Raw genomic sequence first — 17,401 nt, 5'->3', positions numbered from 1 at the left:
CCCCGTCCCTCTGTCCCTATCCCTTCTCTATCCCTCTGTCCCTATCCCTTTGTCTCTATATCTCTGTCCCTGTCTTTATCCCTCTGTCCTTATCCCTCTGTCCCTATTTCTCCGTCCCTTTGTCCCTATCCTTCTGTCCCTCTGTCCCTATCCCTCTGTCCCTATCCCCCTTTTCCTATCACTCTGTCCCTATTCCTCTGTCTCTGCCCTTCTGTCCCTTTCCTTCTGTCCCTATCCCTCTGTCCCTATCCCTCTACCCCTGTCCCTATGCCTCTGTCCCTGTCCCTATCCCTCTGTCCCTGTCCCTCTCCTTCTGTCCCTATCCCTCTGTCCCTTTCCCTGTCCCTATCCCTTTGTCCCTGATCCCCCCTTAAAGAGCTCTCTAACCCTCCCCCCTCTATTGCCGCCATCTTAGGTATTGGCAACTATAAACCCCTTTTTTTCTATTCTTTTTTTATTTTATTTTTTTCTGTAATGTAGTGGCCCCACCGGCAAACCCCCCCCCCCCACGATCGCCATTTATCCCCCCACCCCCAAACCCCTTTTCTGTAGTGTAGCTGCCCCATACGTTTCTATCCTTTTTTTTCTGCAGTAGGGCACTCCCACTCCCTCCTCTTCCGTCCGCCCTCCGCTGCTGAGCCGCACACCAGCCACCCATCTCCCGCCGGCACCAGCAGAAGATCGTTACAGACTGTGACACACACAGTGTCATCATCTGTAACGATCAGGCATCTGGCCTCATACGGAGGCAGAGCACCGATCGCGCTCCGGCTCCATATGCGGCAGATGCCTAAAGCTTCAGGAGCTCCAGCTCTCAGCTGTTATGTTACTGCTAAGAGCTGGAGTTCCTGAAGCTGTCTCGTGCTGCAGGCTGCGTGCGCAACTGACAACGGCGACGGATGCGTTACAAACGCGATTATGTTATTGATATTTATATAGGAATATCTATTTAAAAATACAAAGAACATATGAACCCAGCATCTCAAGCAGAAGACCTAAGAAGGACAAGCATGCAAAAGATAATGACAGTCCAATGGCTAATGAAACCTTTGTTTTAGACACTTTTAAAATCATTGTTCTCCTGGCTTCTTATTCTTAAAAAAAAATTTTACCTGCAGTTATCTTTGTAAGAAAGATTTCTAAAATCTGAGCCTTGAGCCCTATCAGCCCTATTTGGTTTTACAAAAGGATAAACTGGTTCTCAGAACAGGTCCTAATTTTTGCCTAAAGCTGTCTTAGCTTTTCATATATTACAACATATTGGGGCCCAGAAACACAGGTTATGAAGCAGCGGTCTAAAGACCGCTGCTCCATAACCTGTCCGCCTGCTCTGAGCTCTGATCGAGTACGATCGGGTTGATTGACACCTCCCTGCTGGCGGCCGATTGGCCGCGAGTCTGCAGGGGGCGGCGTTGCACCAGCAGCTCTTGTGAGCTGCTGGTGCAATGCTGAATAAGGAGAGCGTATTGCTCTCCATATTCAGCGAGGTCTGGCAGACCTGATCCACACTGTCGGATCAGGTCCGCCAGACCTTGATAAATAGAGGCCATTAACTCATTTGTCAAAAAAGAGACATGTTTATGGTAAATTACTAACTTTACTATGACCCGCTATAAAAAAAAAAAAATGTAAACTTATTTAGCTTTTCCAAGTCTCATAAACATGTTCTGTGTAATCTAAATTTGAGAATGAATTGGCAGGACTAGAAACGTGATTATGTATATTCAATCTGATTGTTAAAGGGACATAATACTCATATGCTAAATCACTTGAAACTGATGCAGTATAACTGTAAAAAGCTGACAGGAAAATATCACCTGAGCATCTCTATGTAAAAAAAGGAAGATATTTTACCTCACAATCTCCTCAGCTCACCGTAGTAAGTTCTGTGTAAAAAGTTATACTCAGCTGCTGCCCAGCTGCAGGTAAAAAAAATGAAGAAATGAACAGCAGCCAATCAGCATCAGCAGTGCTGAGGCCATTAACTCTTTTACTGTGATCTCATGAGATTTGACTTAACTCTCATGAGATTTGATAGTAAACTTCCTTAAACTGAATAGGGAAATAAGATGAGTGTGCACATAAGCTCGCTCCCTTATCTGTCCCGGGACAGACATACTGCTTTGCTGCTTAGAAGTCCTTCACAATGGGAGGTGGCTACTGAGGAACTTTTGAGGTAAAATATCTTTCTTTTTTACATAGAGATTTTCAGGTGATATTTTCTAGTCAGCTTTTTACAGCTATACTGCATCACTTTCAAGTGTTTCAACATTTGGGTATCATGGCCCTTTAATATACAACAATAACAAAAAATATCAGTGCTACAAACTAATTCTCTTGTAAAAAAAAGTAATATCTGAGTCTCTAGTATAAAATGGTCAATGTCTTAGAAAGAAATGTATAGGAAAAAAGTACTTTTTTAAGAAAGATCCTTCTGTAACTTAATGTCCAGCATGTGTGTATACTGTAAGCAATTCTGCAGTGCAGCAGTCCTAATGCTTCTGATGCTATCAAGCGTACACAAACTAAACACTGTAAAACAATAAAGGAAGAACAGCGCAAATGCACATCAAGGGTATCATTTTTAATAAAAGATATGCAAGTCCCAGGGCAATCTATTCAATGACGCCGCTTCTGACGCTTCCATTCAAATACAGCAATGCAACCGTAGTATAATGCATCTCTGGGGGAAATTAAAGGGACATGAAACCCAAAATGTTTTCTTTCATGATTTAGAAAGAGGATGTTATTTTAAACACATTTCTAATTTACTTTTTTAATCTAATTTACTTCGTTCTTTTAATAGCCGTTTGCTGAAAAGCATATCTAGATAGGCTCAATAGCTGCTGATTGGTGGCTGCACATAGATGCCTTGTGTGATTTGCTCACCCATGTGCATTGCTATTTCCTCAACAAAGGTTATCTAAAGAATTCAGCAAATCTATACTATAATTGCATTTGTACTGTCCGTCACCGTCGGCAGTTGCACACGCATCCTCAAAGGAATGATGGCAGCGTGAGGCAGCCAACAGAATTTTGCTGAATCCACTGGAATGCAGCGAAGGCAAACGGAGCATTAAAAAAAAAAAAAAAAAGCCTGCAATTATTATGAAAAAAAAAACCCTAACCTCACGCAATAAGTATTTAAATAAAAATTACCGTCCGCAATAAGTATTAAAAAAAAACTAAGCGCCCGCAATAGGTATTTAAAAAAAAGACCTAACCGCCCGCACAAAGTATTAAGAAAAAAACAACTACCTAATAAAATTATTAACCCCTAAATCCGCAAACCCCAACATCGCAAACTACCTAATACATCTATTAACCCCTAAACCGCCAACCCCCCACAATGCATTAAACCTAATTTACCTATTAACTCCTACACCGCCAACCCCCACAATGCAAGAATCTAATTTAATGACTAAGCACCCTAACCTAACACCCCCTAAATGAACCCCTTAATTACAATGAAAATAAACTACATTACAATAAAAAATACAAAAAAATACATTAGATTAATCTAATTACAAAAATAAAAAAGGCTCACATTACAATAAATAATAAACACATTATCCAAAATAAAATTTAAACCTAATCCCTATGAAAATAAAAAGCCCCCCAAAATAAAAACACCCCCTAATCTAATACTAAACTACCAATAGCCATTAAAAGGGCTTTTTGTAGGGCTTTGCCCTAAGTTAAACAGCTCTTTTACATTAAAAATAAACAGGCCTGGCCCCACCAACCCTTCATGGCCACACCTACAACTATTTTCTTGAGATGCCACTGTCCCTAATATCAAATTTCCTTGTACCATCAAAGTTAAAGAAATAGTCCCTGAGTTATATGCTGGCAATAGTCTCCAGGGGCTCTGTTCACTAAGCTGATCTATCTGATTTTGCTATAATATCTCACATACAAGAAACATAACATCTAAAGGTTGTAACCAACTCACAGTATTAGAATTTTTTGAGGTACTGGTTTCAATTTAGTAGGAGCTAAAATGTTTTTAAATATGTTATTCTTCCTATAGGTAAAGGAAGGATCATTTCTTCTGTTATGTGTGATCAGTCCACGGGTCATCATTACTTCTGGGATATAGCTCCTCCCCAACAGGAAATGCAAGAGGATTCACCCAGCAGAGCTGCATATAGCTCCTCCCCTCTACGTCAGTCCCAGTCATTCTCTTGCACCCAAAGACTAGATAGGATGTGTGAGAGGACTATGGTGATTATACTTAGTTTTTATGACTTCAATCAAAAGTTTGTTATTTTACAATAGCACCGGAGCGTGTTATTACTTCTCTGGCAGAGTTTGAGGAAGAATCTGCCAGAGTTTTTTTACTATGATTTTAACCGGAGTAGTTAAGATCATATTGCTGTTCTCGGCCATCTGAGGGAGGTAAAGGCTTCAGATCAGGGGACAGCGGGCAGATGAATCTGCATTGAGGTATGTAGCAGTTTTTATTTTCTGAATGGAATTGATGAGAAAATCCTGCCATACCGTTAAAATGACATGTATGTATACACTTCAGTATTCTGGGGATGGTATTTCACCGGAACTACTCTGTTAAAGGTCACTAATCCTTTTAATAACTATTTATCATGTTAAACGTTTTGCTGGAATGTAGAATCGTTTACATTGCTGAGGTACTGTGTGAATAGATATTTGGGCATTATTTTCCACTTGGCAGTTTTTTGCTTGTAATTGTGACAGTTTCGTTTCTCCTCACTGCTGTGTGGGAGAGGGAGGGGCCGTTTTTGGCGCTCTTTACTACGCATCAAAAAATTCCAGTCAGTTACTTTTATATTTCCTGCATGATCCGGTTCAGACAGATCTCAGGGGTTTTCAAACTTCTTTGAAGGGAGGTAAATTCTCTCAGCAGAGCTGTGAGAATTCTTATAGTGACTGTGAATAAAAACGTTGCTTTGTACTTTTTATATCAAATTTAATTATTGTTATTTTACTAATGGGAACAAACCTTTGCTAAAAGTTGTGTTGTTTTAAAGTTTGATGCTATAACTGTTTTTTTTTCAGTTCATTATTTCAACTGTTATTTAATCGTTTAGTACCTCTTTGAGGCACAGTACTTTTTTGCTAAAAAAGATTATAACCAAGTTGTAAGTTTTTTGCTAGTGTGTTAAACATGTCTGACTCAGAGGAAGATATCTGTGTCATTTGTTCCAATGCCAAGGTGGAGCCCAATAGAAATTTATGTACTAACTGTATTGATGCTACTTTAAATAAAAGTCAATCTGTACAATGTGAACAAATTTCACCAAACAGCGAGGGGAGAGTTATGCCGACTAACTCGCCTCACGCGGCAGTACCTGCATCTCCCGCCCGGGAGGTGCGTGATATTATGGCGCCTAGTACATCTGGGCGGCCATTACAGATAACATTACAAGATATGGCTACTGTTATGACTGAAGTTTTGTCTAAATTACCAGAACTAAGAGGCAAGCGTGATCACTCTGGGGTGAGAACAGAGTGCGCTGACAATGCTAGGGCCATGTCTGATACTGCGTCACAGCTCGCAGAGCATGAGGACGGAGAGCTTCATTCTGTGGGTGACGGTTCTGATCCAAACAGATTGGACTCAGATATTTCAAATTTTAAATTTAAATTGGAGAACCTCCGTGTATTACTAGGGGAGGTCTTAGCAGCTCTCAACGATTGTAACACCGTTGCAATACCAGAGAAACTGTGTAGGTTGGATAAATACTTTGCGGTACCGGCGAGTACTGACGTTTTTCCTATACCTAAGAGACTAACTGAAATTGTTACTAAGGAGTGGGATAGACCCGGTGTGCCGTTCTCACCCCCTCCAATATTTAGAAAGATGTTCCCAATAGACGCCACCACTAGGGACTTATGGCAAACGGTCCCCAAGGTGGAGGGGGCAGTTTCTACTTTAGCTAAGCGTACCACTATCCCGGTGGAGGATAGCTGTGCTTTCTCAGATCCAATGGATAAAAAATTAGAGGGTTACCTTAAGAAAATGTTTGTTCAACAAGGTTTTATATTGCAACCCCTTGCATGTATCGCGCCGATTACGGCTGCGGCAGCATTTTGGATTGAGTCGCTGGAAGAGAACCTTAGTTCATCTACGCTAGACGACATTACGGACAGGCTTAAAGTCCTTAAACTAGCTAATTCTTTCATTTCGGAGGCCGTAGTACATTTAACCAAACTTACGGCTAAGAACTCAGGATTCGCCATACAGGCACGCAGGGCGCTGTGGCTAAAATCCTGGTCAGCTGATGTTACTTCTAAGTCCAAATTACTTAATATACCTTTCAAGGGGCAGTCTTTATTTGGGCCCGGTTTGAAAGAAATTATCGCTGACATTACAGGTGGTAAGGGCCACGCCCTACCTCAAGACAAAGCCAAAGCTAAGGCTAGACAGTCTAATTTTCGTCCCTTTCGGAATTTCAAAACAGGAGCAGCATCAACCTCCACTGCACCAAAACAGGAAGGAGCTGTTGCTCGTTACAGGCAAGGCTGGAAGCCTAACCAGTCCTGGAACAAGAGCAAGCAGGCCAGGAAACCTGCTGCTGCCCCAAAGACAGCATGAACCGAGAGCCCCCGATCCGGGACCGGATCTAGTGGGGGGCAGACTCTCTCTCTTCGCCCAGGCCTGGGCAAGAGATGTTCAGGATCCCTGGGCTCTAGAGATCATATCTCAGGGATACCTTCTAGACTTCAAATTATCTCCCCCAAGAGGGAGATTTCATCTGTCAAGGTTGTCAACAAACCAGATAAAGAAAGAAGCGTTTCTACGCTGCGTACAAGATCTGTTATTAATGGGAGTGATCCATCCGGTTCCGCGGTCGGAACAAGGACAAGGGTTCTACTCAAACCTGTTTGTGGTTCCCAAAAAAGAGGGAACTTTCAGGCCAATCTTAGATTTAAAGATTCTAAACAAATTCCTAAGAGTTCCATCGTTCAAAATGGAAACTATTCGGACAATCTTACCCATGATCCAAGAGGGTCAGTACATGACCACAGTGGATTTAAAGGATGCTTACCTTCACATACCGATCCACAAAGATCATCACCGGTATCTAAGGTTTGCCTTCTTAGACAGGCACTACCAGTTTGTAGCTCTTCCATTCGGATTGGCTACGGCCCCAAGAATCTTCACAAAGGTTCTGGGTGCCCTTCTAGCGGTACTAAGACCGCGAGGGATTTCGGTAGCTCCGTACCTAGACGACATTCTAATACAAGCTTCAAGCTTTCAAACTGCCAAGTCTCATACAGAGTTAGTTCTGGCATTTCTAAGGTCGCATGGATGGAAAGTGAACGAAAAGAAGAGTTCTCTTTTTCCTCTCACAAGAGTTCCATTCTTGGGGACTCTTATAGATTCTGTAGAAATGAAGATTTACCTGACAGAAGACAGGTTAACAAAGCTTCAAAATGCATGCCGCGTCCTTCATTCCATTCAACACCCGTCAGTAGCTCAATGCATGGAGGTGATCGGCTTAATGGTAGCGGCAATGGACATAGTACCTTTTGCACGCCTACACCTCAGACCGCTGCAATTATGCATGCTAAGTCAGTGGAATGGGGATTACTCAGATTTGTCCCCTACTCTGAATCTGAATCAAGAGACCAGAAATTCTCTTCTATGGTGGCTTTATCGGCCACACCTGTCCAGGGGGATGCCATTCAGCAGGCCAGACTGGACAATTGTAACAACAGACGCCAGCCTACTAGGTTGGGGCGCTGTCTGGAATTCTCTGAAGGCTCAGGGACTATGGAATCAGGAGGAGAGTCTCCTTCCAATAAACATTCTGGAATTGAGAGCAGTTCTCAATGCCCTTCTGGCTTGGCCCCAGTTAACAACTCGGGGGTTCATCAGGTTTCAGTCGGACAACATCACGACTGTAGCTTACATCAACCATCAGGGAGGGACAAGAAGCTCCCTAGCAATGATGGAAGTATCAAAGATAATTCGCTGGGCAGAGTCTCACTCTTGCCACCTGTCAGCAATCCACATACCGGGAGTGGAGAACTGGGAGGCGGATTTCTTGAGTCGCCAGACTTTTCATCCGGGGGAGTGGGAACTTCATCCGGAGGTCTTTGCCCAAATACTTCGACGTTGGGGCAAACCAGAGATAGATCTCATGGCGTCTCGCCAGAACGCCAAACTTCCTCGCTACGGGTCCAGATCCAGGGATCCGGGAGCAGTTCTGATAGATGCTTTGACAGCACCTTGGAACTTCAGGATGGCTTATGTGTTTCCACCCTTCCCGCTGCTTCCTCGATTGATTGCCAAAATCAAACAGGAGAGAGCATCAGTAATTCTAATAGCACCTGCATGGCCACGCAGGACTTGGTATGCAGATCTAGTGGACATGTCATCCTGTCCGCCTTGGTCTCTACCTCTAAGACAGGACCTTCTGATACAGGGTCCATTCAAACATCAAAATCTAACTTCTCTGAAGCTGACTGCTTGGAAATTGAACGCTTGATTTTATCAAAACGTGGTTTTTCTGAGTCGGTTATTGATACCCTGATTCAGGCTAGGAAGCCTGTTACCAGAAGGATTTACCATAAAATATGGCGGAAATACCTATACTGGTGCGAATCCAAAGGTTACTCCTGGAGTAAGGTTAGGATCGCTAGGATATTGTCTTTTCTACAAGAAGGTTTAGAAAAGGGTTTATCAGCTAGTTCATTAAAGGGACAGATTTCAGCTCTGTCCATCTTGTTACACAGACGCCTGTCAGAAAATCCAGACGTCCAGTCCTTTTGTCAGGCTTTAGCTAGGATCAAACCTGTGTTTAAAGCTGTTGCTCCGCCATGGAGTTTAAACTTAGTTCTTAACGTTTTACAGGGTGTTCCGTTTGAACCCCTTCATTCCATTGATATAAAAATGTTATCTTGGAAAGTTCTGTTTTTAATGGCTATTTCCTCGGCTCGAAGAGTCTCTGAGTTATCAGCCTTACATTGTGATTCCCCTTATCTGATTTTTCACTCAGACAAGGTAGTTCTGCGTACTAAACCTGGGTTCTTACCTAAGGTAGTCACTAACAGGAACATCAATCAAGAGATTGTTGTCCCATCCTTGTGTCCAAATCCTTCTTCAAAGAAGGAACGTCTTCTACACAATCTGGATGTAGTTCGTGCCCTCAAGTTCTACTTGCAGGCAACTAAAGATTTTCGCCAAACTTCTTCCTTGTTTGTCGTTTATCTGGACAGAGGAGAGGTCAAAAAGCTTCTGCTACCTCTCTCTCTTTTTGGCTTCGTAGCATAATACGTTTAGCCTATGAGACTGCTGGACAGCAGCCTCCTGAGAGAATTACAGCTCACTCCACTAGAGCTGTGGCTTCCACTTGGGCCTTTAAGAATGAGGCCTCTGTTGAACAGATTTGCAAGGCTGCAACTTGGTCTTCGCTTCATACTTTTTCCAAATTTTACAAATTTGACACTTTTGCTTCTTCGGAGGCTATTTTTGGGAGAAAGGTTCTTCAGGCAGTGGTTCCTTCTGTATAATGAGCCTGCCTATCCCTCCCGTCATCCGTGTACTTTTGCTTTGGTATTGGTATCCCAGAAGTAATGATGACCCGTGGACTGATCACACATAACAGAAGAAAACATAATTTATGCTTACCTGATAAATTCCTTTCTTCTGTTGTGTGATCAGTCCACGGCCCGCCCTGTTTTAAGGCAGGTAAATATCTTTTAAATTATACTCCAGTCACCACTTCACCCTTGGTTACTCCTTTCTCGTTGATTCTTGGTCGAATGACTGGGACTGACGTAGAGGGGAGGAGCTATATGCAGCTCTGCTGGGTGAATCCTCTTGCATTTCCTGTTGGGGAGGAGCTATATCCCAGAAGTAATGATGACCCGTGGACTGATCACACAACAGAAGAAAGGAATTTATCAGGTAAGCATAAATTATGTTTTCTAACTTGGTTACTTAGATTACAACTAGATTACAACTTATTTTGTATAATGGCCCAACGTTTAACTCATGCATTTTTCTACTCTGTTAAAGGGTTACGTTTATAAACTATGTAGATGTGACTGAACAATAACTGTGTGATTACGCTTGTAACTGTAAACACTAACAATAGACAGCCTGTTGTGTTGCTCCTGTCACCCCTCACTGTGGTGTATCAGGATTTGTGCCGGAGAAATTTGGCTTAGTATGAATGAGTCAACACAGGTGCAAAACCATGCACCATGTCTTTAAAAGAAAATGCTACTATTATTATTGTTATTATTATTATGATATTCATTTTAAATGAGCCAGCACATTCAGCATAGCTATACACGGGGTATAATACAAGGATTACATGGTTCTGTAGTGCTTTCTACTTTTATAATTTGTTAATTAACCATAGGAATATGAGTTAATTACACAGGGTGTCTTAGAGTCACTTGTTGGACTTCACCCTCCATATAAAAGGATGAGGGCCTGTAAATAAATATATTCTCAGTTGCAGTACCACAGACCAAAGGGCCGTATTGGATATTGTCCTGAATAATCTAAACAGGCCAGAAATAAAAGTTCTCTGGATCCTTAAAATAAAAATAAGTGTTTCAAAGACCCCGAACACTGACTGTGTCTCTATCTGCATGTGCATCCAACTACTCTGTTCACACTTGTGCTGCAGTTTTTTGGAAGTATCTATGTTTAAAAGACTATTACACTGCTTTTAGCTTAAATAATCATTTGTTCTGCATTATTAAGATTTTCACCACTTTATGAATTTACTGACATGCTTCCTCCTTGTGTCACTAAAGGAACATGATGTGCTATTAACAAGAAAGGAATTACATTTGTCCATTATTATTTAATATTAAAAAGAAAACATATAAGTGATAGCATGTTTTTTATTTGCCCTACTTGTTTTATGACAACTGCGTCCATTTAACTTTAAAACTGTGTATATTATTGGTGTACTTTGTAAAACTGCATTTCCATCACATGGTTTCATATTTTTTATCTTTCTCTATTTTTCTTTAGGGAAGAGTATAATGTGCTCGAACTCAAGCTAAACGATATAAAAAACGTATCAACCTATTTGGAAAATGAAATTGAAGCATTAACACAACGCTTACATGAGGAGGAAGAAAATAATAGAATACAGCTGCTGCTTAGACAGGATATTCTAATGCAGAGCAAAGTAAGTGAGATCACGACAAGTGTTTGTAAACTAACATGCTTGCTTCAATATATTAAATTGTTTTATTACTGTATATGCATTAAATCTGTTTACATTAAAAGAAATATAAGATCTTATCCAGTAGGGAAGTTCAGTACTTTTGCATTATACCTTTTTGAGCTTTATCTGTAAGCTGTTAATTTTAAACATTCCGAACGCCAATTTCTGCCAGCTAGATTCCAGTCAACATTATAGTCACAATGCCCATGTTTTCCTTAATTTTCTGCTGTTCCTCATTTTCCCAAAAGGATAACTTGCTGTAAGGCAGTTCAGTAAAGGTTTGTTGTGCACTAGAGTAGGAAGACGTTAAAAATAAATTCAGTTGCTTGCACTTGCAGTCTCTACATAATTTAGCCAAAATTACTTTCAAGTGCTACAAATATATGTAAGATAGACCTTCCCTCTCTTATTTTTTAAAATATTCTTAGCTTGTAATTGATACCTTTTGTATTTGTGTAATAAGCCTCTTTCTATGTCTGCACACTCTATAACTGCATAAATGTTGGAAGGCTGATTAATTTATCCACCACAATTTCAAAAAGTTAATTCATACCACCTTATACCCTAAAGCTCAGAAAGATCCCTTGGTCTAGCATGTTTGTACTCTTAATTATGCTCTATTGTTTGGAACATTTCAATGTCTTTGAAAGTTTTCATCGTTTTGTTGAAAGTTGGAAATGCAGCAATGTTTTTTAGAATATGATGGAGTATTAAAAAGTTCAGTAGAAAGCTCAATAGAAATCCAGGCAAGTGTTGCTTTAGTCGCAACCATGGAAATGCTTGCATCATTATGCATTAACTCCACTTAAAATTAAGCAGTGCTGAATTGACACACTATTTTGTTATTTCAGTAAGTAGCCTAAAATCGTTATTTACAATATGCAATTTACAATATTTTACATAGAAGCAATTAGTGTTTAATGTCATTATAAGTCCCATTACCACAACATAACCCTGTTATTCTTTCATCTGGTTTCCAGCATCAGCCCAACTGTACAACATGCAAAGTCAATTCCCCTGGTTCCTTTGTCTATGTAGGTATAATATCAACATACTGATTATATCTGCATTGCAGTTCCCACAGCACCAACTAAATATCATGAATTCTTTATTGGAAAGTGGGGGTCCACAAGACAGGCAACGTTTCAATTTTATTCACCCTTAATCATGCCCAATTGAAAAGGGTTGGCTGATTTGAACAGCCAATAGGATGTAAGCAGCTTTCATCCTGTTGGCTGATTTGAATTTTTCAGCCAATAAGAATGCAAGGTACCCCAATATAAAAGGGGCACCTTGCATTCAATCTTCAGTGTGTGGCGGACGATCGAATGAAGAGGACCTCCACATCGCCAGAGACCACCACCGCCGAAGACAGATCCATGGATCCGACGATAGCTCCGTGCCTCCAGAAAGAAGATGGAACCGCGATGGGTGAAGATAGAGCCGCATGGAAGAAGATGAATGTCCAGACTTCATCAATGGTGAGTACCAATTTCGGGGTTAGTGTTAGGGCTTTTTTTTATTTTTATGGCCAGTAAAAGAGCTGATTGCCCTTTTAAGGGCAATGGCCATACAAATGCCCCTTTAGGGGCAATGGGTAGATTAGGTTTAGTGTTTTTTATTTTGGGTGGGTGGGGGGTTGAAATGTTAGGGGGTACTTTTTATTTTTTTTTGGTAAAAGAGTTGGTATCTTTAGGGCCATGCCCTACAAAAGGCCCTTTTAAGGACTATTGGTAGTTTATTGTTAGATTAGGTTTTTTTATTTTTGGGTGGCTCTTTTGTTTTTAAGGGGATATTAGATTAGGAATAACTTTTTATTTTGGATAATGTAATTGTTTTTTTTTATTTTTTGTAATCTTAGGATTTTTAATTTTAAAGGGACACTGTACCCAAAAATTTTCTTTCGTGATTCAGATTGAGCATGCAATTTTAAGCAACTTTCTAATTTACTCCTATTATCAATTTTTCTTCGTTCTCTTGCTATCATTATTTGAAAAAGAAGGCATATAAGCTTTTTTTTGGTTTCAGTACTCTGGACAGCAAGTTTTTATTGGTGGATTAATTTATCCACCAATCAGCAAGGACAACCCAGGTTGTTCACCAAAAATGGGCCGGCATCTAAACTTACATTCTTGCATTTCAAATAAAGATACCAAGAGAATGAAGACAATTTGATAATAGTAGTAAATTAGAAAGTTGCTTAAAATTTCATGCTCAATCTGAATCACAAAAGAAAATTTTTGGTTACAGTGTCCCTTTAATGTAAATTGTTTTTTATTTTTGTTAATTTTTAGTTAATTTTTAAGGTAGATAGTATTTTGTTATTTTATCTTAGTGTATTTTAATTGGGGTTAATTTAGGGGGTGTTAGGTTAGGGGCTTAGTTATTAGATTAATACTTTACGTTGTAGGGGGTTGGCGGAATAGGGGTTAATAGTTTTATTAGGTAGTTTGCTTTGTGGGGGGTTGGCGGTATAGAGGTTAATAGTGTAATTAGATACTTTGCGTTCTGGGGGGTTGGTGGTTTAAGTGTTAATATGTTTATTAGGTAGTTTGCGTTTTGTGGGATGGAGGTTTATAGGTTTATATAGTATTTTGCGTTGTGGGAGGATAGTGGTTTAGAGGTTAATACATTTTATTAGTTATTGCGGTAGGGGGATGGTGGATTAGGGGTTAATAACTTTTAATAGTAGTTGCGATGTGGGGGGGATAACGGATATAGGGGTTTTACCGTGTCGGGTAATTCTTTTTAGACGGGTTAGATTTTCAACTTTTATGTTTTAAAACTTAGGCACCGCCAGATATGTGTATTTATGCACATTTATGAACGTCGCCGTTTTTTTTCGATTTACCGCAGTATAGTATCTGCCGGCACCGTTTAAGTGATTTAACCCAATGTGCGAGGTGAACTTATGTGAGACGGGGGTTTAGGGAATGGTCTAAACCAGGTAATTAATTTACTCCTTCTGCAAGGTTTAAAAAAATGACATCCTTTACCTGCTGCTAGTTTTGTTTAGTAGAAAACTGTTCTCAAGATTGATGGGGCAATTTCCACTCTGGCTAAACATACTACTATTCCTTTGGAAGACAGTACTTCTTTTAAAGACCTTTTAGATAGAAAAGTCATAGACATTTTCATAGAAAGGCCTTTTTACAAACAGAGTATTTGCTCAGGCCAGCTATTTCTATTTCTGTAGTGGTTGCTGCTTCAACATACTGGTTGTCTAATCTTTTAGAATAGTGTTCTGATGACTCTGCTAGTGTTAATCTTGTGGGTTTACTCAAAAGTGCCAATTCTTTTATTTGTGATGATGAATTAGATATTATGAAGATTAATGTCAAAAGCATGTCTTTGGCAGTCCTTGACAGGAGATCCAAATGGCTGAATTCCTGGTCTGCTGATATGGTGTCACAATCTAGATTATTATCTCTTTCCTTCAGGGAAATAAGTTGTTTGGTTCTGATATAGGGAGCGGTTTGTGGGTCCTTAAGAGCACAGGGAGTTTGGGATACTTGGGAGGCGAAGTTACCTCTAAATGTTTCTTGGTGTTTAGATCAGGATTTTGCAGTTCTTACAGAATGGTCTGGATAACGATCTATCTGCCAGTTCTCTGAAAAGGCAAATTTCTGTTCTCTAAGTTTTTCCCCAGGACAAGAAGTCAAGGCCTAAGGGAAAGCCTAATGTTCGTTTTTGCTCCTTTCGTTAGATTCCTCCAAATCCACGTGGAAACCTAATTCGGCTTGGAGTAAGTCCAAGCAGGCCAAGAAGTCTTCTGCCAAAAACAAGTCGGCATGAAGCTGTGACCCCTAATCTGCTGTCCATAACATCGCTGCAACCTACATTACTGTTATTAACCCCTAATCTGCTGCCCCCAAAATTGCCGCAACCTAACTACACTTATTAACCCCTAATCTGCTGCCCCCAATGTCGCCGCCACTATACTAAAGTTATTAACCCCTAAACCTAAGTCTAACCCCAACATAACACTAACCCTAACACCCACTAACTTTAACATAAATAAAAATTACAATTAATACCTAAAGTATTCCTATTTAAAACTAAATACTTACCTGTAAAATAAAACCTAAGCTTGCTACGATATAACTAATAGTTATATTGTATCTAGCTTATGTTTTATTTTTATTTAAAAGGGAAGTTTGTATTTTTTTAACTAGGTAGATTAGTTATTAAATAGTTATTAACTATTTACTAACTACCTAGTTAAAATAAATACACATTTACCTGTGAAATAAATCCTAACCTGTTTAAAATAAAACCGAACATTACACTAAAATTAAATAAATTACATTAATCAAATAAAATTAACTAAATTACAAAAAAAAACCAAAACACTAAATTACACAAAATAAAAAAGAAATGATAAAATATTTAAACTAATTACTTCTAATCTAATAGCCCTATAAAAATAAAAAAGCCCCCCAAAATAATAAAACCCTAGCCTAAACTAAACTGCCAATAGCACTTAAAAGGGCCTTTTGCAGGGCATTGCCCCAAAGATATAAGCTCTTTTACCTGGCAAATAAAAATACAAACATCCCCCCAACAGTAAAACCTACCACCCACACAGCCAACACCCTCAAATAAAATTCTATCTAAAAAACCTAAGCTACCCATTGCCCTGAAAAGGGCATTTGGATGGGCATTGCCCTTAAAAGGGCATTCAGCTCTTTTACATTGCCCAAACACTAAGCTAAAAATATTAACACTAACCTCAGAAGATCCACTTACAGTTTTGGAAGACCGGACATTCATCCTCATCCAGCCGACGAAGTCCTCATCCACATGGCAAGATTTCCTCAACGAAGCCAGGAGTAGTCTTCATCAAAGCGACAAGAAGTCCTCAACGAAGCCGGGAGAAGTTTTCATCCAAGCGGCAAGAAGTCATCATCCAGGCGGGCAGAAGTCTTCATCTAGACGGCATCTTTATCTTCATCCTTCCGGCGCGGAGCGGCTCCATCTTTAAGACATCCAGCACGGAGCATCCTCTTCATACTGTCCCAGCCGTACACTGAAGGTTCCCTTTAAGGGACGTCATCCAAGATGGCGTCCCTTGAATTTCGATTGGCTGATAGAATTCTATCAGCCAATAGGAATTAAAGGGTAAAAAATTCTATTGGCTGATGCAATCAGCCAATAGGATTGAGCTTTAATCCTATTGGCTGATCCAATCAGCCAATAGGATTGAGCTTTAATCCTATTGGCTGATCCAATCAGCCAATAGGATTGAGCTCGCATTCTATTGGCTGATTGGAACAGCCAATAGAATGCAAGCTCAATCCCATTGGCTGATACACCTTCAGTGTAAGGCTGGGACTGTATGAAGAGGATGCTCCGCGCCGGATGTCTTGAAGATGGAGACACTCCGCGCCGGAAGGATGAAGATAGAACATGCCATCTGGATGAAGACTTCTGCCCGCCTGGATGTTGACTTCTTGCCGCTTGGATGAAGACTTCTCCCGGCTTTGTTGAGGACTTCTTGCCACTTGGATGAAGACTGGATAAAGTAATTTTTTTTTTTGTAATTTAGTTAATTGTATTTGATTAATGTAATTTATTTAATTTTAGTGTAATGTTAGGTTTTACTGTAAAACAGATTAGGATTTATTTCACAGGTAAGTTTGTATTTATTTTAACTAGGTAGTTAGTAAATAGTTAATAACTATTTAATAACTAATCTACCTAGTTAAAATAAATACAAACTTACCTGTGAAATAAAAATAAAACATAAGCTAGATACAATATAACTATTAGTTATATTGTAGCTAGCTTAGGTTTTATTTTACAGGTAAGTATTTAGTTTTAAATAGGAATAATTTAGGTATTAATTGTAATTTTTATTTGGAATTATTTTAATTATGTTAAAGTTAGTGGGGGTTAGGGTTAGGTTTAGGGGTTAATAACTTTAGTATAGTGGCGGCGACATTGGGGGCAGCAGATTAGGGGTTAATAACAGTAATGTAGGTTGCGGCGATGTTGGGAGCAGCAGATTAGGGGTGTTTAGACTCGGGTTTCTGTTAGGGTGTTAGGTTTAAACATAAAAAGACATTTCCGCATAGACATCAATGGCGCTGCATTACAGAGCTTTACGCTCCGTGATTGCAGGTGTTAGGCTTTTTTTTAGCCGGCTATCCCCATTGTTGTCTATGGGGAAATCGTGCATGAGCACGTAACAGCAGCTCAAAGCAGCGCTGGTATTT

At 39.9% G+C, this 17,401-nt stretch overlaps 1 protein-coding gene across 1 annotated transcript in view; it reads left to right on the top strand.

The window, feature by feature from the left end:
- Positions 1 to 17,401, top strand: part of CCDC178 (coiled-coil domain containing 178) — an 835,363-nt gene that overhangs the window by 303,966 nt on the left and 513,996 nt on the right. The window contains 1 exon segment of the mRNA XM_053715876.1: positions 10,985 to 11,144. Within this exon segment, the coding sequence (XP_053571851.1) occupies positions 10,985 to 11,144 (160 nt within the window).

This window comes from Bombina bombina, chromosome 5 (genome assembly GCF_027579735.1).
Source record: "Bombina bombina isolate aBomBom1 chromosome 5, aBomBom1.pri, whole genome shotgun sequence".
In the NCBI taxonomy this organism is placed as follows: domain Eukaryota; kingdom Metazoa; phylum Chordata; class Amphibia; order Anura; family Bombinatoridae; genus Bombina; species Bombina bombina.
This window is presented reverse-complemented; position numbering and strand designations above follow the sequence as displayed.